Source organism: Mastomys coucha, unplaced genomic scaffold (assembly GCF_008632895.1).
Source record: "Mastomys coucha isolate ucsf_1 unplaced genomic scaffold, UCSF_Mcou_1 pScaffold15, whole genome shotgun sequence".
In the NCBI taxonomy this organism is placed as follows: Eukaryota; Metazoa; Chordata; class Mammalia; order Rodentia; family Muridae; genus Mastomys; species Mastomys coucha.
Window position 1 is genome coordinate 15,311,107 of NW_022196897.1, and position 24,756 is coordinate 15,335,862.

Here is a 24,756-nt window from a genome sequence, read left to right on the forward strand (position 1 = left end):
GGACAAACAGACGTGTGACAGCAGCTACAGAAATATCCTCTCTGGCCCAGGCAGGCCACCTCTCTGACACAGCTAAGACCCACCACCTGTCTAGCTCATCACACCTGTCCTACCTGTAAGACAACAGTCAAAACTTAGAGGGATCAAAGGAGTCCCAGCAAGCCCTCTCCACTGTCGGCCTCAGCAGGGAAGCTGTGCTCCCTCCCTCCCTGCCTGCCTCCTTTTACCTGCATTTTGGGCTCCTGCAGCTGGCTTCCGGCCTTTGCCCTTTGGAGCAGGGGGCAATAGTTCAACTTCCTCCTGAGGCATCTGGGCCACTTTCTGCAGAAATATTTTCTCTAAGGCCTGGGCCATTAGCACTATATCATCTGTGGGCTGAAGACAAGAGAACCCAGGTCACTCACTGGGAAAGGAGTTGTGCACTTGCAAAACAATATTGTGGGTTGTAGTTCAAGAAAGCACTAAATGTTGTTGAGACTTGTTGTGGAGGGAGGACAAGATTATTTTTCAATGTGGAAAATCTGAGAATGCAAAGTATAAAAAACAGCTTTCTCGCCAGGCGGTGGTGGCGCACGCCTTTAATCCCAGCACTTGGGAGGCAGAGGCAGGCGGATTTCTGAGTTTGAGGCCAGTCTGGTCTACAGAGTGTGTTCTAGGACAGCCAGGACTATACAGAGAAACCCTGTCTCGAAAAACAAACAAACAAAAACCAAACCAAAAAAAAAAAGAAGATGCCACGAAGTGACACTAACCCCTTTCCTGCATTCACGAAGCTAAAAGACCAAATCCCCTGTGACTTTGTTCTAACACTGACCACTCTGCAGAATTCCCAAGTCACAGTGCTTGGTGTAACACCCTGGGAGGCTGCCCACAGGTCACAGCCTACTTGACCACCTCTCCTCTTAATGGCAGGCTGGACCCCTCCCTTTGCACCCTCAGGCTTCCTAAGGTTGGGGACCAAGGACTCAGGACAGAGCCTGTGGGCCATGTCAAGTGTCCTCTGAAAGCTGTCCAGTTTCCACTGACCCCCAGCAGACCATTAAAATGGCACAGGAACTCATTGACCAAAAGAATGCCAGGGTTCACCTCCTGTGAGCCTAAGAACTGTGGCAGAGGGCCTGGGCTCACAGGGCACCACAGTCATGCCATGGACCCAAGTCCCCCAGTGCTGAATTGTTCCCTCAAGCAGCTTTGGGGCCCCTCATCTTGTGTCTCACCTTATTATAAATATAACAGTTTGTAAACATGGTGTTGAAGTCCTGCATACACTCACTGGCACTCCAATAATAATTATTTTCTAGTCTCTTCTTGATAGTCCCCATGTCCATTGGGTTTTTTATTATTTTATGATAATCCTAGGAAAGAGATGTTCAGAGGTGTTACTCATACAGCCAATGTTATTCTCACACTTCCCAAGAACAGCAAAGTCCTCCCACGACAGCTGGGTCCCAGGGGCCTGAGAGTGGGTGGGCTATGTGGTCTAAGGAGACTCTTGACCAGTCCTCTTTGGCAAACTCCTGCCAAACCTGTCTCCATAGGTTTTTCCAGCTGGGGCAGAGCCTGAGCTGGTCCACATGCAGAAAGAGTCAAAGTCCCTCTGATTCTAAACCTACAGGTGTCCAGGGACCAAAGAGTGCACAGAAGCAAAGGTATAAAGTGCCTGTACAGGGCTTCTCACTACAGCTGTTCAGATATGTCCATTTGTATTCAGATAAACCTGAGTGTGCACTGAAGGGAACATCATCTGGAAGATTTGACTGTAAGCATGGCAAGTGGCCAGAGGCAGAGACCCTAGTGCCTAAAATAAAGACTTGAGTGGTCCTCTGCTCCAAGCCCAACATCCTCCAGCCCAGTGCTTCTCAACCTTCCTAATGCTGTGACCCTTTAATACAGCACCTCATATTGTGTGACCCTCCCGAACCATAAAATCATTTTCCATGCTACCTCACAGCTAAGATTTTGCTATTATGAACCATAGTGTGAAAATCTGTGCTTTCTGGTAACCCCTGTGAAAGGGTTGTTTGCCCCCAAAAAGGGTTCCAACCCACAGGCTGAGACCCACTACTCTAGCTCCTTCCTTGTATTCTTTCACCATGGAGGCCATAGGTTCTCCCCATTTCTTGTACTAGGGGCAACCACCTTGCCAGACCACTGGCTTCTGAGGCACGGGCAGCACCTGTTATATCTCAGACACCACCTTTGGGCAGGATTTCCAGGAGTGGGCTAAGGGCCACTCACAGGCAGGTTCAGCTTGATTGCATCCACAGGCTGGTAGAAAGGCCAGGCGAACTGATGTTTCCAGAGTGTCTTCACCACTACATTCTGCATGTACTGCAGTTGGTTAGTCTTTCGGCCGGGCTTGCTGGGGTTGGAGACCTCTGGTGGGGGAGGGTTCACGGGGCCCGGGACTGCCGGGATCCCCGTGGGGGCAGCCGCTGTAGTAGTGGACATTCTCTGGCAGCTTAGTCACTTGCTGTCACACCAGCAGCTCAAAGTGGCGCTCCTCGTGAAGGCTTGGCATCCCATTTCTGGACCCAATCAGGCACCTGCAGAAGAAAGCAGAGAAGGAATCTATCACTCCAGAGCCTGCACCTGAGCAAGGACACAGCCTTCCCTACCACCTTCATGTGTAGCTGTGGCACTCTTCAGAGCCACCCTAGCCACGGCTCTTCTACCTGGGAAAAATGCAAACATGAGCCACCAGCTCCCAGAAAAGGGGGTGGGGAGAATACGAAGGACCAAGTCACTTTCAGCTCCCAGCAACCTGAATGACTGAGACTAGCTCAATTCTACCAGATCCTCAACTACTTGGCTGTGACAATGTTTTGAACAATTCAGGCTCAGAGAACAACATGTATCCAACAGCTTAGCTGAGAGATGAGCAAAAATTGAAGTTTGCAGACTTAAACCTAGCACAAAGAGTTGGGGCCCTGAGCAGGGCATGGCATGAGGTTCTAACGTAACCAGGAGAACCAGCTGGGGTTTGTGATGGTGGCTGGCTGTGACATGCCTGTCCCTCATCCAATCAGAATGGTGAAAGAGGGTGACCCCAACCTGCCGTCCTCTTCTGTATCCCACCTGTGTGTTCAGTCCCTGAACATGATACATTCTACCACTTCACAATCTAGTCTAGTCTAGATGTCAGAAATGCTGGCCACATACAGAACTGTTCAAGACAGTTCTGCAAATCCCTGAAAAGCCAGGACCATCAGAAAAGCAAGGGTAATGGGCAGTCCTGGTAGTATGCAGGGTATCCCTGCTCCACAGAGCCCTGCTAGAACTCTCCTAGTGCACCTCCACTGCATGGTGTCCCCTGCTGCCCAGCACCAATGCGGGGGCACCACGCAGCACAAACTCTACAGTGAGAGTGCTGTAAAGTAGAGGGAGCATGAAGTAAGACTGACTTTACGGGAAGGACATGCTGTCAGGGGTACAGCAGGGGTGCCATACAGGAACATACAACCTTACTCCGACATTCAAATCCCTTGCCGTCTGTGGGAAGTAATAGAAACCCTGAGTAAATGTGTGTGCTGGGGCTGGAGAGATGCCTCAGTGGTTAAGAGCACTGATTGCTCTTCCAGAGGTCCTGAGTTCAAATCCCAGCAACCACATGGTGGCTCACAACCATCCGTAATGAGTTCTGATGCCCTCTTCTGGTGTGTCTGAAGACAGCTACAGTGTACTTAGATATAATAATAAATAAATCTTTAAAAAAAAGAAAAAGTGTGTGTGCTGTTGACACAGGCACAACCACAGCTTAAGGCTCATGGAGGAATGACAAAGCCCTACCCATTCCCAGGGGTGAGACTCTGAAAGGAACAGCAAAATCTTCTTCTGGTCCGTGTGTGCACAGAACTTCCTCCCCCAGACAGTTACGAACTAAAGTCACTCTCTTACAGCAACTAAACCGGTCTCCTTGACCTAGCTGTATAGCATAAGCCCTGCCTACATGTGGAGCTGTTTGCAATAACCCCACCTGCCTGTTCAACTATACAACAAACATACTGACCTTCCAGGGTGCTGCAGCTTCTCCCTCAAAGAGCCCAGCCCACCTGACTTCCAGCTATTTTCTGTATCTGCTTGTCCCTTTTTCACTCCTTTGATGCGCTCAGTAAGATCTGTCCCTAGGACAGTTGCAAGAGCTTAGCAGCTATCTCCCAAGGAGGAAGCTGGGCAGCACTGTGTATATACTATGGACCCACTTCCACTGGTGAAGGCCTAGCACGAGCCCCACACTGCACGTGGGGCCTTGTGCCTATCTGTGAACCTGGTATCTTCCAGACTTTTCCTATGTGCTTCTGTTTATCATGCTGCATTGGTTCAAGGGGACACCCAGAGGTGAGATGTCCAGTCTACTCCAGGACCAGCACTTCTCAGAGCACTTGAGGGACCCTTAAAGTCTCCCCACAAAGACTATAACGCTGCAATCTGAAGCTCTTTTGGAGAAGGCTGACTGCTAAACATTTGGTGTCATCTACTCTCAGCAGGTTCCACTCCCTCCACCGAAGCTCAGGGTACATCAGACATGTGTCAGCAGCCAAGCCACTCTTACTGACCACCCTGCATCCAGTAAGTGCTTCTGAGCATCTGGGGTGCCAGTTGTATCTGCACTGAGACTCTCCAGGTATCCTGGGCACCCACAGTATACCACTTCACAGGCCCTAGCATCTCCACACCTGGCACACACAGCCCCAGGGGGCAAGCAGCCTCAGTGGCCACGCTGCCTTCCCCTAGAGACCAAAGGCTACCAAGGTATAAGCCTGGGCTGTCTACCCACCAGGATGTCAGTTTCTCCCTCCACACTTCTCACTGGGCTCATCAGACTGTCCTGCCCTACACAAAAGAGGTAGCCCTGTTAAAATGGATCACACCACTTGTAGGCTCAAAACCCTCCTAACTCCACACTAACCAGCAGAACCTGAGGTGACAGGGCCCTGGAAAGTGTAGCTGCTGTAGCCCCATTGGCTTTCATCAGTACTCTCAAGGCCTCCTTGGAACTTACTGAACCCTAAAACAGCAGGAGGTTGCAGGGGGGATGTTGTAATTCATCCTTGCTACCTGAAAGCTTCATGGTGTGTCCTTTATCTCCCATGGGGCTATCAGCCTGGAGTTAAGCACTCAGGGCTCAGGGAGCACAAGCTGCCCATGACCAGTGTAGGAGTAGAAGCTGATGCTCTCATACAGTTTATGAGATTCCTAGGAACAAAGGCTGGTCCTGCTGTGTGGGTCTGGGGAGCTGGGACATGAGACTGATTCTGACCTGGGGGACCCATGACACTGAAAAGACTCTTGAGGATGCAGAAAGGCCTCCTCTGAGGAAGGCAGATGGTCACAGTCCTTTCTATATCCAGGTCCTAGAACCCACCTCCTGACAATGTCTTAATGCCTGAGATGGAGACAAGCAGGGTGACAGCAGGGTGCAGTTTAGGGAAGATGGGAGAGCCCAGCTGCCTAGTTCCCAGAACCACCAGAGACAGAGGCTAAGAGATAGGATCTCAACCATTAAAGCACCTAAGCTCCCTGGTATACTACCATCCCTAGGGACTAAATCAGATGTCCACATACTCCCCTTCAAAGCACGCTCAGGGACCACTGTAAGCTTGGCCTGACCTTTCCCCACCAATGCCTAACAGCCCTCAACCAACCAGACAGCAGTGCTGAGTGAACCAGACACCAGAACCCCAGAAGAAAGGAGAGTCATGGATTTCCTTGAAAGCCATCTCCCATGGGAGAAGCAGCTTGCTTGCTCAAGCTCTCTCCCCTTCCTCACCTTACCCCTTTCCCCTCCCTTTCCCCAACCCCTCTCTCTGTATGTGTTTTCAAGACATGGCTTCTCTGTGTAGCCTAGAACTGGCTCTGTAAGCCAGGCAGACCTCAAACTCAGACTCTGCCTAACAAATGCTGGGATTAAAGGTGTGAACAAAGGCCACCACCCAGAAGAGAAGCAGCCTTCTGATGCCATGGTGGACCCAAGCTGTTTATCAGGGTGAAGGCTTGGAAAGCAGCTGAGGCTTCCAAAAAGTACAGCAGAGACAGACTGTCAGGGCCTGCTGCAGGCACAGTCAGTGACACACCAGAGTACTCAGATATGCAGACTCCCATCAATACGAGGAGGCGCTTCAGTGGAACCCTAAAAGCCCAGTCTCTAAGACTGGCAGGGAGGGGAGTCACGGCAACTAGAAATGCCAACAAGAAGACCATGTCTGGGGCCTTCTATCTCACTGATGGACATACCTCTGCAATGTTCACAAGCATGAAGGTCAGAGGCATCCCTTCCTTCCTTTTTTGTTTTGGCTCAAGACAGTTTCACTCTACAGCTCAGGCTGGTCTGGAACTCACTATGTAGCTCAGGCTGGCTGATCCTATGATCTACCTCTTATTGGGTCACATGTTTTGACTGCCAAACCAGTGGACACAGTACTCTATAGGGATGAGAGTCCCTCCTATGCAGATCCCTAGCCCCAGGCCTAAGGGGAACACCCTAATCCAACATCACCCCATGCTTGGGGAAGGTCAAATAGTCAAGGGCCTGTTGCTAAGAGCTTTCGAATAAGGACAGTGACCTTGCAGGAGGAAGGTTGTGGTACCCAGGGCTGACTTTCCCACAGGACTCTGGATCCCCTCGCTTAGACCTCCAGGCTCCATTCTGTAATTCAGGAACCAGGCTTAGGTTAAGATGTGCCACTCAGGACTGAGCCCATAGGACTGAGCATGCGCCTTGGACATGTTTGCTGAAAACCCTTACTGGAGAGGCACATGCTCCTTATCTTTTAGGAGGCTTGCACAGCACATTCCATGAAAGTGTCTGGAGCCTGATGGCATGATGGAAGAAGACGACAACAAATGGGGGTCTGGACAAATCGTACTTCCCCAACCTACAAATCTGTACAGATGGAGTCTCCTCCTTCCCCACCAGCAACAGTGAGACCCGAGGACCACATCCTTCCAAAAGCTGTGGCAGGGACCAATGGCCTCAGATAGGCTAGCTGGGATTGGAGTTAAGGAAGAGTACTAAAGAGACTTCAGGGCTACACACATTTCTAACCCACGAAATCTCTCCTGAGCCCCACCTGCCTCCAGAAAAAGCATGAGGGGCCCCAGGCTGCCTTGGGGTTGCTCTGTGGTTGAGGTGCAGATAGATGGTCCTGCACATTTGGTGCCCATAGATCCGGAAACCAACCTTCTAGATGCCAGTCCAAAGAGGTGCACACACAGGATGGCAGAGCCTCACACAGGAAAGGAGCTAGTCGGTAGGGCAGGCATTGACCACCCAGCCCCACTGACAGCCAATGAATGCCAGACAGCTCTTTACTGCAGCAACCCCCAGGGGCCACCCTCCTGTCTGCTGCTGATCCTGACAAAGCCAGGACACAGAAGCTGCAAGCCCTCTAAGGGCTGGCCTTCAGAAGCTGCAGAATGTCACTAATAGTCATAGCAACTGCTGCAGCCAGGCACAACAGAGATGAAGCCTGTATCTCACAGGCTAAACAAGGGTTAGACCCTCACTGAGGTCCACTTCCCCACGCCCGCCACTCAGCAGAGTCTGACTTCTCTACAGAGCCCTGGAATCCCCTTACTTAGGCCTCCAGGACAGCACAAGATTCATACCGTGGGCAAGACCTCAGGCAAGTTGTGTGTGAAAGTCCATCTGAGGAGGTATTAGCCTCAAGAGGATGTGAAACCACCCAATGTGGAAACTCAGACAGACCACAGAGACCCACAAATACCAGAGGAAACCTGGAGTAAGTCTCTATTGAGATTATGGAAGAACACCTGAAAGCTTCAGGGGGCCACCCAGAAAGTGTGGGACCAATTCATGCCCTACACTGATGACAGCCTCCTCACCACACCAAGGAAAAGCAAGAAAGGCCTAAAGTCTCAACTCTTCATTCACTCTCCCTACAAACCCATTCAGGACAGAGAGACAGGAGGGGAAGGCCTTAGTCGTGCAGATTTCCCAGACTCACTGCATGGCTTCAGGCAGGCCACCTCCCCCCTCCCCAGGCCTAAGAATGAAAGCAGAAATCCAGCCTTTAAGTCCAAAGGACAAGTCAGCAAAGGTGAGAGGCCAAGGCTCGGGGGCCCTGGACAGATACAGAGGAAGTAGGAGGAACCTGCAATTTTATCACCATGGAAAACACCCAGTAAGTTCAATGCAACTTCAGAGCCTTCTCTTGTCAACCTACAAGCCGTGGGGCTCAGGTCTCCCCATTCTCTTCACGCCAAGCAAGCACTACTAGACAGAAGGGACATGAGGGCCAGCACCTACTAGAACCCAGCCTTCAGGCTTGGCAAAGGCCAGCTCCATAGTTACTCACCCCAGCACACAGTGCCTTTCCCTATGCTAACCCTGGGTCAGACCAGCCACTGGACAACTACCAAACTTTGGAAGCATAGCTAGCCTGGGAAGCCTTTCTTAGGACCCAGGGAAGAAGCCTTTACTCTGAGCTTCAAGGCAAGCTGCGAGGGCTATGTCCCAGGGAAGGGAAGGCTGCCCTGGCCATGTGTGTGGGACAGTCAGGAAGGAGCAGGGCCATTCCAGCTCCCAGAGACTCCAGAAGGCCTAAGTTGTGGAGAGGCAGGGGGCCATGCTAAGGACTTCCAGCTGGGGACATCTGAGATCTGCAAAAAGTGGCCCCAGGCATGTTCAGGGAAGAGGCCGCAGCACAGATACAGATAATGGAGGAGTTGACGTGGCTGCATAGGTCATCAGGATAGAAAGAAAGCAATCCAGGGTATGCCCACATCTCAATAGAGGACTCAAAAGTATAGCCTTAGCTGATCACATACTGTTCCACCAGCCTCAAGATGCCTTAAAGAGGCTTTCTCATTCAGGAGACAGAGGCAGAGGCAGGAGGATCTCTATGAATTTGAGGCCAGCCTGGACTACGTAGCAAGTTCTAGGACAGCTAGGGCTCTGCATAGTCAGTCTAGGGCTCTGCATAGTCAGTCTCCATCCCTACTCACAAAAAGAGGCTGTTTTTGTAATAAGCAAGAGTTCACTTCAACACACTTAAGCTCACCATATCTCCATGCCTAGTCTTCTCATTCCCCTGGAGTCACCACCATAGGGCTGGAGGACCCTATATTGATGGGTCCCTCCTTACACTGGGTTTCTGAGTCCCTGGGACCCTAGTAGTCCAAGTTTAGCCCCAGGTTCTTGCTGCTAATCTCAATACATTGGTGGGCATCCCATGAGCTCCACCCCTAAGGTAGGCAAGGAGCCACCTCAGATGTGGACAATAGAGACCTATTGTGGCCCAGGCAGGAGGAGCCAGAACCAGGCTCCAACAGAACCATCTACCTAGATTCACCACTGTCCCCACAGAACTCTCAACATCGCTGCAGGCTGCTGAGCCTACCAGCTGAGTGCCCTGGGAAGGGCCACCCTAGTGTTGACCCTCCAAGCCTGGGGAAACAGATTTGCTAGGGCTAGGCCAGCTTCTGTGACAGACAGAGCCAACTGCTCATTACAGTGAGGGCTGGAGAAGAGCATGGCTTGGGCCTCAAGGCAGACAGGGACCTATATGGGGCCTCCCTCTCCACTGGGGACTCTTTTGAGTGGCAGTGCCTGTCCTTCATAGCTAGGGAGCCCTAGCCAGCACCCCAAGCTCACCCTGGTCATATCACACCTGCTTCTAACAGCTGCCTGGCCCTGTCTGGCAGGAGACTCAGCTCTGTTGAACCCATGGCTGTCCTATAGAAAGGCACACAAGGCTCAGTGGCTGCAGCTGTCACCAGTCACCACACTGCTGACTTCCAACTGTCACCATGGCCCCAGGCTCTTAGGCCTTGTTGCCTCATACCCCAGCAGTCCACCCAAGGAAACTAAGCTGCTCTTCATCTGGAGACTGTGGCCTCCAGAACGGCCTCTGAAGCACCACAGCACGGCCATCCTACACCCACGCTCTCCTAAAGACATTTAACCTGCAGAGGGAAGGTGGATCATGCACCTTGGACTTACAGTGAGTCCCAGTATCTTTGCAGGGAGCCCCTCAAACGGCCAACATGCACTAAGGCTCAGGAAGCCTGATACTACATTGAAGAGCAACACTGCAGAGCAAAGCTGGGCAGCACGGAAAAAACACTCTCCTGTTGGGCTGCTCAACAAAAAAGCAACTCAAGGCCTGATTTACAAGTGCAATCAACTAAAGTCCCCAAGGGTTGCCACCTTGTCTTTTTCACCTCCTCTCTGAACACCACCCCCCTCCCAGGGCATGATCAGGAGCTAGGATAGGAAGGTCAATGCAACTATTCACAGCCCAGCAGCTCAACTCCACCTCTTCCCATCTACCACCCACCCAGCAGGTGTCAGTCAGCCAAGAGCAAGAGAAGGCCACAGCCTCAATCCGCCCTTACTCCCAAGTGTCACCCCAAGTGCCTCCCTCATCCAACCTGGAGGCCCTGAGCAACCCGTTTCATTAGACCACATGGGAAGGAAGGCTGAGAAACATGGTGGCCTGGGAGACGGCAAGGGTCAGGTGGTCAGAGGGCCAGGAACCCAGGGGTACCACCCTGCCCTGTCCTCAGAACCACTAAAGACAGGCTCCACGCCTACCAAAACCAGACTGAGGCAGAGCTAAGAATGCTGAGCACCACAAGGGCACCTGCTTCCTGAGTCCAGTGTTCTGCATCTGCCCTGGCTCCGGTAACCTGGGTCAGCTCTCCAGAGCTGTATTTAGTGGGTAGCCAGGGGCCGAGTAGTAACCCACCTTACCCTTAGTCTATCAGGCTGCACTGTCCAGGGGAAGACATTACCTGCAGAGCTCAGTCAACTCCGCTTCTTTCTGCCATATGCTACAGGGCATACCAGAGACATAGACAGTGGCTACTGCAACTGCACCCAAGCAGATTATCACAGGTAGAATTATACAAGCAAAACTCACAGAAGATAGCTGAGGCTATCCCACACCTGTGGTTTAATGCCTGTGACTCAAATGTCCCCTCCACCTCTGACTACACGTCCCACCAGGATCCTCCTCTATAGGTAACACACAGTGTCTGGGTATGATTTCTGGAAATGCCCAGACAAGGGTCAGGAAGCCCAACTTCCAATGCCACTGGGAGTTACTCAGGGACCCTTGGGCATCCCAGCATCATGTGACAGCTGGAAGCCCCTCCTTCTCTAGTCCTCAACATCTTGTTAGGATCGGATAGTCTCTGTGGGGCTCTGGGCCTAATGCAGGGAGAAGGGAGGGTGTCCCCAAAAATGTATCTCCAGTTCAAGGTCATCAGGCCATATGGAGACACAGATAAGAGCCAACAGTACTGAACTGCCAGAACCAAAGCCTGAGCCACATACACAACAGGTACTCAGATCTACTTCAACCAAGAGGCCTACAGACTACCAGCTTGTGAGCACTCACAATGGAACACTTTCCCCTGCAAGAGAACCCACCAACACTAAGATAGCTGGGTGTCCCACAGAGCAGCAGGAACCACAAATAGATGGAAAGGGCACCACATGTCAAAATGTACTGCAAACAGCAGCCCCCAGGTGCAGGAGATACTCTGTGAGGACCCCTAAGCTTCAAGGCTTCCATAGGAAGGAGTACTGCTTTCTTAACTTCATATTACCTTCTGAAGCATGGAGAGGTCTCCACTGGATCCTGTCTCTCCACTGTTCCCTGTGGCTCTTCCTTCTGAGGTGAGATCTGAGTACCCCCTCAGCCCTGCACTTATCTGAACAGTGGGGAGCTTGGTTCCATTTGTGACCTTGGGTCACCCTCCCCTGGGAAGGCTCTGCCCCAGTAAACCAGGAAGTGGACAAGGTAACCTCAAGAGCCCCTGGGGGCACAGCTCCAGGCTTACAGAAGCCAGAGCAGAAGAAAGCCAGGCAGTGCCTTCCCTTTTAGCACTCCCCATTTTCACCAGTCTAAGGGAGAGAGGGCACTTCTAAGGGAGAGAGGGCACTTTTACAAGTTCCATCCTTTATTCAAAGTTCATTTCCAAAACAGGATACTGCACTGTGGAAAGAAACCAGTTACTCTTTGTGAAAGTAAACCTGGCACCTCCAAAAAATATAACAGTATATATATACATATATAGATAGAGAGAGAGAGAGAGAGAGAGAGAGAGAGAGAGAGAGAGAGAGAGAGAGAAATGAATGAACTGGCACACCCCCGGTCATCCACCCTCAAAAGCTTTTCAATGCCTCTCTCCTGAATCTCCCAGATGTGGAGCTCAGACTGTATCTCCACAGATTCCAGATGCCTTGCTAAAGCAGTGGACCCAGAGTTTATAAGCAAGACCAGGAAGAAATTACCCCCACACCCTGAACTGTCAAGCTTGTGCCTCACCTCTCCTGATCTACAGCCAACAGTGCACATCAAGGCCTCAGACAGAACAAACAGCAAACAGGCCTCTATTTGCGAATGAGAGGCCACACTCAGGGACACACTCAAAAAAGGTCACTGGGGCTAGGGGCTTGATCCTTGGAGTCCTTCCTTTCCTGGACCCTGGAAAGCTGGTGAGAAACTCATTTCAAGAAGCAGAGTAGAGATCTCAGCTCTCTTCAGGGACACCCCCCACACCCCCACCCCATAATGCACGATACCTAGAAGTACAAAACAAAATAACAAAAGGGGGGGGTGACAACAACCAGCTTGTCCTCGACAGGAAGGGGGACAGGACCTGAGCCCTTGCAATTCCTTCACTCATTTCTCTTCCTGCACGCAGTCCCATGTCAGCCACTGAAGAACACATGAATGACCTCAGAGACACAAACTTCTACAGTTAAGAAGTTTAAGGTACAGAAACACCAGCTGTGCACTTATTTCAGACAGAAGGCTCCCGATCAAAATTGTAAAGGGCAGAGCCTTAGGATTGAGCCCTAAAGTATGAACTCACACAAGGTATGCTCCCACCCGGCTCCCAGTGAGCCCCCTTCCCGATCCTTACCACTACCACCACCACCTCCCCCCCAGGGCAAGAAGACTGTTTATGGCTTCCTCGTTAGCCCTGCCCCCGTCGCAGCAACTGGTGGAAAGAACTTCCCCAAGCCGCCAGGATTTTTCACCGGGAATCTTCAAGAACCTTACATACGAGAGGCTTTGGGGTGTGCATTCCTCACCCAACTAGCTTGCGTGTTATACACGAAGTAAAAAAAAGATGTGCATCCCACCCCTCCCACCTCAATCCGACTCGACCTCGCCCGGATTAAGTACTCGTTCAGGCTGATTTCAAAACGCGAACTGGGTTTCCTCCTGGCCTGGCTGCTATAATCCAGTAACTCGTAAGCGCTCAAAGTCGTCTCCCGGGCCATAACTCTGCAAAGGCAGCCGCCGCCCCCCAAGCCACGCCGCCGCTTGCCCCACTTGCAAGGCTTGTGAGGTGTCCAGGCCCAGCCTGGCCTGCCCCGCGACGATCCGCCCTAAGTGGCGCCGGAGCGACCCTGGGCACACCGCGCGCACCTTCCCGCGCCGCGCGTCCTCCGGCAGTCCCCTTCGGAAGATGGCGGGCAGAGGAAAAGGGGAAAGGAAAAAAAAAAATCCCTTCCGTGAGGGAGGGCTGGCGCAGAGAGCGCGGGCTGTGCCAAATCCAGGCTGGGCGCTCCGACCAAGGCGACGCCTCCCAGTCCGGCCCGAGGCGAGCGGCAAGCCGCGGGCGCAGAGCGTAAGGCGGAGGGCAGCGAAGCCCGCGCAGTCGCAGCGACCCCGGACAGACGGCCGCCGCGCTTTGTTGCATCGCGGCCGCGCACAAAGGCGGCGGCCCGGAGCTCCGGGCTTCGAGACGCGCGGGAGGCCTGCACCATGCGCTCCGGGCCGCCTTCTCTCAGCCTGGCCCGCCGTCGCCCCCGCCTCCACCCCCGCCGCCCCGAGTGTACAAGGAAGCAAGAAAAAGGCGTACTTGGCCTAGGCGGCTCCAGCGCCGTCTGCTCCCGGCCCGCGCGGCCGGCTCCTCTTTGGCTCGCCGGCCCCGGCAGCATAATAGACGCGCCGGAGCTGTACAGGGCTCATGCGCTACGCCGCGGCGCCTGGCGGGAGTCGTAGTCCGCGCCCGGGCTCGCGCCAGGGCCGCCCAGGGGAGGCCGAGGCGCACGGACTACATGTCCCGGCCCCGCAGGCGCCACGCCGTGCCCCGCCCCGCGCGCCCCCGGCCGCCCGCTCCGCCGACCTGGCAGCCAGCGGGCCCGGCCTAGGGGCGCGTGGGGGCGGGGCTCAGAGGTTGCCCGCCAGGACCCGAGGCGACGCAGGAACCCTGGCCTGCCCGCGCGCCTTTACTCTTGCGTTCTCAGCCACACGCAGGGAATAAGAACTGGTGGGCAGATTTACAGAAGCCTAGGAAAGCGTGGGAAAGGCGGGAACGCAGTTAGCACCCTGGGGTCACTACCCGGACACCCCGAGGCCTCCCTCAAACCCCGAACGCTCACAAGCGGGGCGGCGCGCAGCGGCCCGGAGCCCATGTTTGTAAACAAACCGCGTGCCTAATTAGCCTGGCGAGGGCGCGCGCAGGGCGGTCCTTGGCAGGGAGGAGCCGAGATCAATCCCGCCCCGACACCCTGGGGCGGGTTGAAGACCAGGGGACTTCGAGAAAGACCTGGACAGTGGTGCTGGAAAAACGCCAATTCTTCAAAGCTAGACACCAGTAAGGGATGCTCCAGGCTGTGCCAGCCGACTTTCCCTCTCCGGAGCCTTAGTGTGTTCCCATGTGCCTATGGAAAGACAGGAGCGAGATAAGTCCCGCCCTTTTTTCTGCGTTTGAAAGAGTTTGGTCGCGGTCATGCTTCAGATCTTGGTTTTGGTGAAAATTACAACAGTGCCTATGTTGGTCAATTTTTATCCAGCTGTAACTTAAGGTGGGTGCGTGTTAGACCCCAACAAGAAAGTCACAAATTTTTCCATCAGTGCCCGCTGAACCTGCCAGTGCAGGGTTCCAATTCCTGGTGTGAGCTGGGACCTATTCCAAGACCCTGGTGCACTGAGTTTATTTATGGTTGAGCAGGCACTTTGCTGCATGCAGGAAATGCACAGGTGGTTATGGTATTAAATACCACACAAACACACACACACATACACAGCAAAAATGTTCTGTACCCGAAGATGAAACAGACTCAAGAAGGCAAAGTGACATCCTAGGTCTCAGAACTCATAGACAAGAGGTCCTTGGAAAGAGATTTGAGGACAAGCTGGAACCTCTCCAGGTTCTCCTTGTTGCCTCTTTGGCCTACAACATGAGTGTTTCTCACACCCTGGGGCAAGGTGGCCACTGCAAAGAAGCCCTGCTTTTTAGTTGCAGACTGGACACAGGATAGGAAAGCATGACCTGGGAGGCTCTAAGTTAGTCAGTCCTTCAACTCTTGACCCCAGGCTCCTCAGCCCATGACTGGGACCTTGCAGAACTGCAATCACCTTGGAGGTTCTATTCTCATCCCTGCCATCTGGATCTCACCTTTCTGGACACACTGAGCACTCTGGCTACTACTAGGACAAGGAATTTGCCACTTAACTTTTCAAACAAAAACCAGAAAACTCTGTGTGTGTGTGTGTGTGTATGTTTACTTGTGCCACAGAGCACATGTGGAAATTAAAGGACAATGTGAGAGCTGATGGTACTCTCCTTCTACCACATGAGTCCTGGAGATTGAACTGGAATCAGGCTCAGACACAAGTTCCTTGACTGCCTGAGTTATCTCTCATCCGCCTAGTGACTCACCAGTTTAAAAGACCCCTTGGGGCTAAAGCAGTGGCAGTGTACTCAAGAGAACCTATTGCTCTTGCAGAGGACCTGGGTTCAATTCCCAATACCTACATGTTAGTTTCTAGTCCCATGGTATCTAAGACCCTCTTCTGAAGACCATGGGTAGCAGGTATGCACACAGCGTTCTTACATAAACAACTGGTAAAAGTAGGACACCCACATAATGTGAAGTCAATCTTTCAAATAAATTTTAAAGATTCTATCGTATACCTTCCAAGCCCCCATCCGAAAAGATCTGCAACAAGGCTTGGCCTTGTAGGACAGTGGGGCCATGTGCCAGGCTTCTTGAGGCTGTCTGCCATGTCTGTGTTGGCATCTGACCTCTCATTGAGATACCCCTAGGAGTTCACAAGAATTTCACTTGGCATCTCCTCACCACACTACCCTCCTGTTCAAGTGTCCCAAAGGCCTTAAGGGAGCACCTCTCCTGGTCCTCTCTGAGTCTGTAAGAGATTAAGCCGTGTGAGAATGGAAAAGAGCTAATCTGAGTTCCAGAGCCCTGAGCTGGCCATTCCCAGAGCCAGTGCTGAGGCCGCTTCCCAGAGTCCATGAGCATGGGGGTTGGGGGAATTCTGGGTTCCCTGGCTGTCCCCACCACCAACAAAGTTGAGCCTTAAGTGAACCCATCTCACTAGCATGTTTCCTCTCCTGTCAAGAGTATAAAGATAGGCCATGACTTTCCAGCTTCTGGAGAGTTTGTGTAGGGTGAGACAGGTCTGAGGCACATCGGGCCTTTGCCTGCCTTTCCTTCTCCGTCCCATCTCTCTACCTCCTTGTCTTGTTCCTTGTGGCCCTGGTCTATCCTCTTTTGTACCTCTAAGGCCTTCGATAGCTCATGACACCTAGTAGGTACTCTTAACTGTTGGAAGAATTAATATCCACTTCCGTACCCTAGCCTCCGCCTGCACACCTTCTCCACTCTGCTCATGCCATACTCCATAGCTTCTGCTCCCCACTTCAGTCAGCCTGCCCTTACATTACAGTATCTAGAGAGGAGCTGAGAGCTCCTAACAACTTGGTCATTCCCTGGCAGCTTGAGGTATGCCAGGCACTATGTGAATCTTAGAGATGTTTTGGTTTTGTTTTTATTTTTAACATTGATTTTTCAGGCCAGGCTTTGTGGTGCATGCAGTTGATGCCAGCACTCGGAGGCAGAGGCAGGTAGATCAGAGTTCAAGGCCAGCCTGGTCTACAGAGTGAGTTCCAAGACAGCCAGGGCTACACAGAGAAAGCCTGTCTCAAAAGAAAAAGAAAGAAATCTTTGTTTCTCTGTGTGGATCTTTTGCCTGCCTGTGTATATGCGCAGTATGTGCATGTCTGGTGCCCAGAGAACTCAGAAGAGAGCACCTGATCCCCTGGAACTAAAGTTACAGGTGGTTGTGAGCCAGCATGTGGGTACTGGAAACCCAAGCTCAATCCTCTTCAAGAGGATCGAGCTTTCTTAACTGCTGAGCCCTCTCTCCGTTTTCTGAGGTGGTGATCGCTATGCCCATGTAACAGTGGAAGCAAATAGGACAGTGAGGTGACATTGGCAGCTGAGCTCTGGTGGGAGGGAACGGATTTCATCTGCAAACTCCACTTGCAGCTTGACCTTGAGGAGATAAACTGTCACCAGGAGGAAACAAATGCTTCTTTCACAAAAGGCAGCCCCAAGGGAATCGAGCTGGGAACTGAGCTGTATCTCTTTCCCCTTTCCTGTCCCCAAATAGAAAGTCATTCATACAAACCCAATACCAAAGGCCCTTTAAAAACACGGAATCAAGCTGAGCCCATAGTATGTGCCTGTCATCCTCCCCCTTGGGAAGTTGAGGCAGAAGGATTGCAAGACTTGTCTGGGCTGCAGAGTTCAAGGCCAAATTGCTTGACCTAGTGAGACTTTGTCTCAAAAATAAGAAGAGCCAGGCTGCTGAGATGGCTCAGTGGGTAAGAGCATGGACTGCTCTTCCAAAGGCCCTGAGTTCAAATCCCAGCAACCACATGGTGGTTCACAACCATCCGTAATGAGATCCGACGCCCTCTTCTGGTATGTTTGAAGACAGCTACAGTGTACTTATTTATAATAATGAAAAAATCTTTTGGGCCAGAGCAAGACTGAAATGAGCAGAGATCCTAAAAGTCAATTCCCAACAACCAGATGAAGGCTCACAACTATCTGTACAGCTACAGTATGTACTCATATACTTAAAATAAATAAATAAATCTTAAAAAAAAGAAAAGAAAAAAATAAGAAGAGCCAGTGTGGGGGCCTTTCACTCAGGAGGGAGGCAGGAAGATCTGACTTGGAGGCCAGCCTCGTGTACAAAGTGAGTTCCAGGACAGCCAGGGAAACAGAGAGAAACCCTGTATGAAAACAAACAAACAGCCGGGCAGTGGTGGCGCACACCTTTAGTCCCAGCACTTGGGAGGCAGAGGCAGGTGGATTTCTGAGTTTGAGGCCAGCCTGGTCTACAGAGTGAGTTCCAGGACAGCCAGGACTATACAGAAGACCTGGGTCTCCATCCCAGTATCCATGTGGTAGCTCACAACTGTCTCATGCCCTCTTCTGGCCTCTGGGGATACCAGACATATGCAAGGTGCACAGATATACATGCAAGCAAAACACCCATACATGTAAAATAAAAATGAAAAGTGAAAAAGCAGGTTGGCAAAGGGGCCAACTCTATGGTAGAACTCTTGCCTAGTGTGTACAGGCTCTAGGGGCAATGTCCACACACCATACACATTCACTGCCTACAGAATAGAGAAGAAAGAATTCAGGGGCTCTTCCTCTCTTAACTTCTCTGTCCCTTCTCTCCCCATTGCCCTCCCTCCTCTCTCTCTAAATGTTCCTGGCAGCCTCCCTGTGCCGCCCCCGGCCCCCGTGTCCCACCTTTCTCTGTCTCTACTCCCTCCTCAACCCCCCTTCTCATTTCCTAAATTCAGGGAAGTACTGAATAAGTTTAGACAGCCAAGGTTGTTATACAGAGAAACCCTGTCTTGGGAAGGGGAGGAGGGAAGAAGAGAAAGGGAGAGAGGGGATAGGGGGAGATTGCCTTGGTTCAATCTTCAGTACCACACAAAAGATGGGAAAAAATAAGATTTTCAACTAAAGATAAATAAATTCCATCCACTAATATATTAACAGGATCACAGAAGTGACCCAATGGGACTTACCCAGCAATGACAGACAGTTCAACATATTAAATGTAATCAATGCCACCCTTCATAATCAGGAATGAAAGGAATAAAACCTACATAATCAAGTTACAGCTGAACTGTGAACCCCAAAATTCCTGTATTGAAGTTTTAGCCCTCAATACCTCAGATGTAAGTAAATTTGAAGACGGGATCTTTAAAGAGCTGAATTAGTCAGCCAAGCTTTGTGGCATATGCCTTTAATCCCAGCATTCAGGAGGGAAAGGGAGGTAGGAGTCTGTGAGCTCCAGGCCAGCCTGGTCTACATAGGGAGACACTGGAAAAGCAAGCAAGCAAGCAAGAAGAGAGGGAGGGAAGGAAAATAGGCCACAGGCCAGCAGGCTGGGGAGATGCCTCAGCTCTTGCAGAGAAGCAGGGTCCCATTCCCATCATTTACCAGGCAACGCCCCACCCACTCCACTCCATGTAAGCCTAGCTCCACAGGGAGCTGATGCTTCTGGCCTCCATGTGCATCCCAACTCAACATGCACATGCCCACATACAGGCACACATAGACATAATTAGGAAATAAACAATTTTAAAAGGCGTAAAAGAAATAGGAAGCTGGTCGTGGTGGTGTACGCGGGTAGGATTTGCTGAAGGAGGCAGAGGCAGGAGGATCACGAGTTTGAGGCCCGCCTGGGCTACCATTTGGGGTTGGCGAGATGGCTCAGCGGGTAAGAGCACTGACTGCTCTTCCGAAGGTCCTGAGTTCAAATCCTAGCAACCACATGGTCGCTCACAACCACCCATAATGAGATCTGACACCCTCTGGTGCATCTGAAGACAGCTACAATGTACTTATGTATAATAATAAATAAATCTTTGGACTGGAGCAAGCAAGGCCAATCACAGTGAGCAGGGCTTGACCAGAGGGAGCAGAGGTCCTAAAAACGAAATTCCCAACAACCAGATGAAGGCTCACAACCATCTGCACAGCTACAGTGTACTCACATACATAAAATAAGTAAATAAATCTTAAAGAAAAAAAAAGAAATAGGGGGCGTGGTGGCGTAGGCCTTTAATCCCAGCACTTGGGAGGCAGAGGCAGGCGGATTTCTGAGTTCAAGGCCAGCCTGGTCTACAGAGTAAGTTCCAGGACAGCCAGGACTACACAGAGAAACCCTGTCTCGAAAAAACAAAAAACAAAAAACAAAAAAGGAAAAAAAAAAGAAATAGGAAAAAAGGATTTGTGAATTGTGCAGATGATAAAATTATAGTGTTCAGCCCAGCACCCAAAGAGCTTGATTTTTTTTTTCTGAGGCAGCTCAGTAAGGAGAAAAATGTGCCAGAGTTGAGTGAAGTGGTCTATGAGAAAGCTAACCCCCTTTGGGCTCTAACTGCAACCATATCCATTGCCTCAAGTGTATTCAAGAATATAGGGGGAATGTTAAGCAATCTGAGAGAAAGATCATTAAGCCCTGCCACAGGGATTCGGGATTAACCTGTTATTCCCAGTGAGTACAGGGGGAGGAGTGAAGAAAAGAAGCAGAAACCAATTCACCCTGCCAGGGCCAGGCCGCCAGGCCATGAGCAAGGAGGCACAGGGATTTCCATGGAGGATGCAGGAGCTGCCCCTTTGGAGAGAACTGCTTTCACAAGGGGAGCCTCATAGACAGGAGAGGGGGATGAATCATGGATCATCGAGCAGACACTGCCTCCATCTCCACTCACCCTGCCAAGGAGCCAGCCCCCGTGGGAGCTCACAGAGGAAAGAGCAGCAACCCCTCTGACATGAAGGAGGAGGAAGCCCACCTTCGAGCTGGGTGAGATTTTTTTTTTTATGCTTTAGGCTGCAGGTAGGGGGATCAGGAGCTGTCCGGCTCTGAGGACCACTGGAACTTGTTTCAGGAGAAGCTGGAGGTTCTGTTTGTTTTGTCTTTTGCTTTGTTTTGGTTTTTTAGACAGGGTTTCTCAATGTAGCCCTGGCTGTCCTGGAACTCACTGTGTAGACTCTGTTGGCCTCAACACTCACACCCAGCCTTTAAAAAGTAAATCTCTTTCTTTCTTTCTTTCTTTCTTTCTTCCTTTCTCTCTTTCTTTCTTTCTCTCTTTCTTTTTTTCAAGACAAGATTTCTCTGTGTAGTTCTGCCTGTGTTGAACTTAAGAGATTCACCTACCTCTACCTCCAATTGCACAGCACAAAAAGAAATCTTTAAGCTAGGGTTTTGTTTGCTTTCTGTAAGTGAATTGACTCACAGTCGGTGTAACTTGTTGCATCATCTGTCCTCGGCCAGGTTGTGTTCATGGACTTGAGGACCCCAGGTTCAAAGGTGAAAGCATAGGGATGTGCTTTGGAATCGGGTATCGGCTTGATGTGGAGAAGGGATTCCAAGTTATCAGGATGCTCTCTGTTGGACATAGAGGGGTGGAACCTCTGGGTTCTAGTGAGATCTGTGAGTATGGGTTTTTGCTTTTGTTGTTTGTTTGTTTGTTACTGTTTTGTGTGTGAAGTTTTTGTTTGTTTGTTTTCTGGACAGGATTTCTCTGTGTATCCCTGGCTCTTCTGGAATTCTCTCTATAGACCAGGTTGGGATCAAACTCAGGGATCTGCCTGCCTCTGCCTCCCTAGCACTGGAATTAAAGATGTAGGCCACTATGCCCAGGCCAGCTGCATATGAGTATTTTGCTTGTGTATTTGTCTATATACCACACGTGTGCATGGTTTCTGTGAATGAGGCCAGACGAGAGCATTGGATTCCTTGCTAGCTAACATGTGGGTACTAGAAGTTAAACCCAGGTCCTCTGGAAAAGCAGCCAGCGCTCTTAACCACTGAACTATCTCTCCAACTCTGTGTGTTATGGGTTGGCTTTTTTTTTTGTTTTTTTTGTTTTTTTTTTTTTTTGTTTTTCGAGACAGGGTTTCTCTGTGTAGCCCTAGCTATCCTGGAACTCACTCTGTAGACCAGGCTGGTCTCGAACTCAGAAATCCACCTGCCTCTGCCTCCCAAGTGCTGGGATTAAAGGCATGCACCACCACTGCCCACCACTGCCTGGCTTATGGATTGGTTTTGTGTGTGTGTGTGTATGGTGGTATTTGTTTTTTGTTGTTGTTTTTGTCTTTTTTTTTTTGAAGACAGGATTTCAGCTGGGCAGATGTGTGGCATGCTTTTGATTCCAGCACTTGGGAGGCAGAGGTAAAATTATCTGAGTTCAGGCCAGCCCTGGTATGCAGAGATGCAGAGCAAGTTTCAGGGACAGCCAGGGCTACACAAACAGACACTGTCTCAAAAACAAACAAACAAACAAAGGAATACCACTAGGTGGCCAGAACCAATATAAGCATGCTGAGATTAATGTAAAATCTTTGCTATTTTTTCTTTTGAGGCTGAAGATGGAACCCAGAGCCTTGAACTTACTAGGCAAGCATTCTGCCACTGAGCTAAATTCCCAATTCCAAAGTAGGAAGACCTTGAAAACACTAGGAAGGCCGGGCAGTGGTGGCACACGCCTTTAGTCCCAGCACTTGGGAAGCAGAGGCGGGTGGATTTTCTTCGAGGCCAGCCTGGTCTAAAAAAAAAACACTAGGAAGATGCAAAATTGACCAAAGGGCTTGTGGCCTGGGTGAGTGACTGAGCAAGAGCAGGGCAGCAGCTTCCCAGGGCCTGCAGGTGAGCAGGTCTGCTTTGGCTTCAGCCTCCAGTCATGTGGACCCTAAAGACCCAAGCATGTCAGCCAACCCAACCATTATAGTGGCTCTTATCTGTATTCTAGAGGAAGGCATCAGCCACAGAGGTGTTAAGTCACCTGCTTATCATGTGGCCAACACAAACAGTGAACTTGTACTTAGCATCATGTGCTTCAACTTTTCATCCAGGGACTTTGTCTTCATTTGAGGGGTTCTGTTGTTAGGTGTTGTTCTGTCTCTGTGGACCTCATTCTGTCCCTGAGCTTTGCAGCTAGACAAATGGACTCAAAACTGTCCTGTGGTTTTTATTGGAGTAGAATAATTTGTAATAAACCCTTTTTCCACAAAAGGCAGCTGTGACTTTTTTACAAAACAGTGTTTTTTACAAAACAGGCAAAAAGAGAAACTGCTAAAATTCTTTGATAGATTATCGCATATTTGTGCTTTGCTGCTCCATTTCCAAAAAATGCCATGGGAGATGCTCAGGATGTCTCTCTACCCCAGGCAAACCATCCTTTCACTGAAGAATAAACAGCTGGGGCTGGAGCAATGGTTCACTGGTTAAGAGCACCCAAGTTTGGTTCCAGCACTCACACACTGACTCACAACTGTCTCTAGCTCCAAGGGATCCGGAGCCCTCTCCTGGCCTCTGCGGGTGCTGGTCATGCATTGTAGTGCAGTTAACATATATGTAGGCAAACACTCATACATACTAATGTAAAAGCAATCTTTAAAACAATCTCTGAGTGTAGTGATACACACATTTAATCCCTGCATGCAGGAAGCAGAGGCAGGTGATTCTCTAAGAGTTTGAGGCCAGTTTGTACTATATGGTGAGTTCCAGGACAATAAATGTGACCTGTCTTGAAAAAAATAGAGAAAAGAGAAAAGAAAGATCAAATAACTGTTTCAGGGAGTCCTGTATTTTGTTGTGTCCTTTTCAAAAACATATATATATACATATATATATACATATATACACACACACACACACACACACACACACAGTGCCTAAATTATAAATTAAAAAAAAAAAATCACTAGAGGTATGTCTTTAACCCCAGCACTCAGGCAGAAGCAGACAGATCCTAGTTCAAGGTTACCCTGGTCTACCTAGTGTGAGTTCCAGGATAGCTATGGCTACACAGAGAAATCCTGTCTGGAAGAAACAAAATTACAAATTAAAATGTAATTCAACAGCAAAAGATGAAAGACACAAACTTTTGAAGTTAATTTTTTCTTTGTTCTACATTCCCACAAGGATCTTATGACGCACTTGTGGAGGTCAGAGGACAATCTGTAGGAGTTGGTTCTCTCCGTCCACCATGTGGGGTCCAGGGATGAGACATGAGGCAGCTGAGCACAGGACATCCACAGACAGGAAGCAGAGAGAGATGAGCTGGGCCTCTGTGCTCCCATTCTTGGTTTTATTCAGTCTGTGGACACTGGTCCCATCTCAGCTAACCCAATGTGACCCTTACAGACACGCCTAAAGGTGTCCCCTCAGAGGTTCTGGTTATCAGGTTGACATCTGGATTTGTATTTTGGGAAATGATGGGATATTGGGAGCCAGCAGGATTTTTGGTGGTAGTGCCTAGTTGAAGGAAGTGTGCACCTGGGGGCGGGAGGGAGTATTATTCTCCCAGGCTCTTCCTGTCTGTCTGCCACTCTCCCGCCATGTTGTTTCTGGCTCATCTTAGGCTCAGTGTGATAAGACTAAGCCACCACAGTTAAACCATAAGCCAGACAAGTCCCTCCTTCTTGTTTCTCGGGTATATTGTCATCCATGAAAGCTTGAGCAGCACACTGGCCTGCAGTTTGCATGCATCCCACCTTCCCAATGCTCACCCATTGCAGATCCCTGCATCCACAGGTGTGGACTTGTGACATGTGTCACCTGCAAGGTTCAAGGGCTGCTGCAGGCTCTGTGGCCTGCCCTGTGTCTGCCTGTCACTCAGTGGGCCAAGCTGGAGGGAAAATATCAGGAGTAGCTGAAGCCAGCCTTGGGCTAGGGTGCATGGGTGTGGCTTTTGCAGGGGTGATCACTGACAGCCCTGTGGATCTGTGCAGTCTAACCCTGAGGTTCAGCAATACCTCTACTGGTGTGGAAACCATTGTTGCTCAAGTTCCTTTAAAGCCCAGAGAGTCTGCATTTTCAGAGGTGGAGAAATGATGTCAAGTTGAAATAATTAGGGGGTTGAGACAGTTAAGACACTCTCATTCTCTCTCTCTCTCTCTCTCTCTCTCTCTCTCTC

General features: G+C 50.5%; 1 protein-coding gene across 7 annotated transcripts in view; it reads right to left on the reverse strand.

Moving 5' to 3' along the window:
* Brd3 (bromodomain containing 3) overlaps positions 1-24,756 on the reverse strand; it is a 57,660-nt gene that overhangs the window by 15,689 nt on the left and 17,215 nt on the right. For 2 of the 7 annotated variants that reach the window (XM_031369496.1, XM_031369491.1), the window contains exons 1-4: positions 13,849-14,000; positions 2,239-2,546; positions 1,218-1,355; positions 228-375 (exon numbers count right to left, since the gene is read on the reverse strand). In XM_031369496.1, the coding sequence (XP_031225356.1) occupies positions 228-375; positions 1,218-1,355; positions 2,239-2,451 (499 nt within the window). In that variant the 5' untranslated portion in view covers positions 2,452-2,546; positions 13,849-14,000. Of the gene's footprint in view, positions 1-227; positions 376-1,217; positions 1,356-2,238; positions 2,547-2,675; positions 2,942-13,412; positions 13,666-13,848; positions 14,001-24,756 lie in introns of those variants that run through there. The other 5 variants (XM_031369492.1, XM_031369495.1, XM_031369497.1 and 2 more) reach the window with 4 other exon arrangements.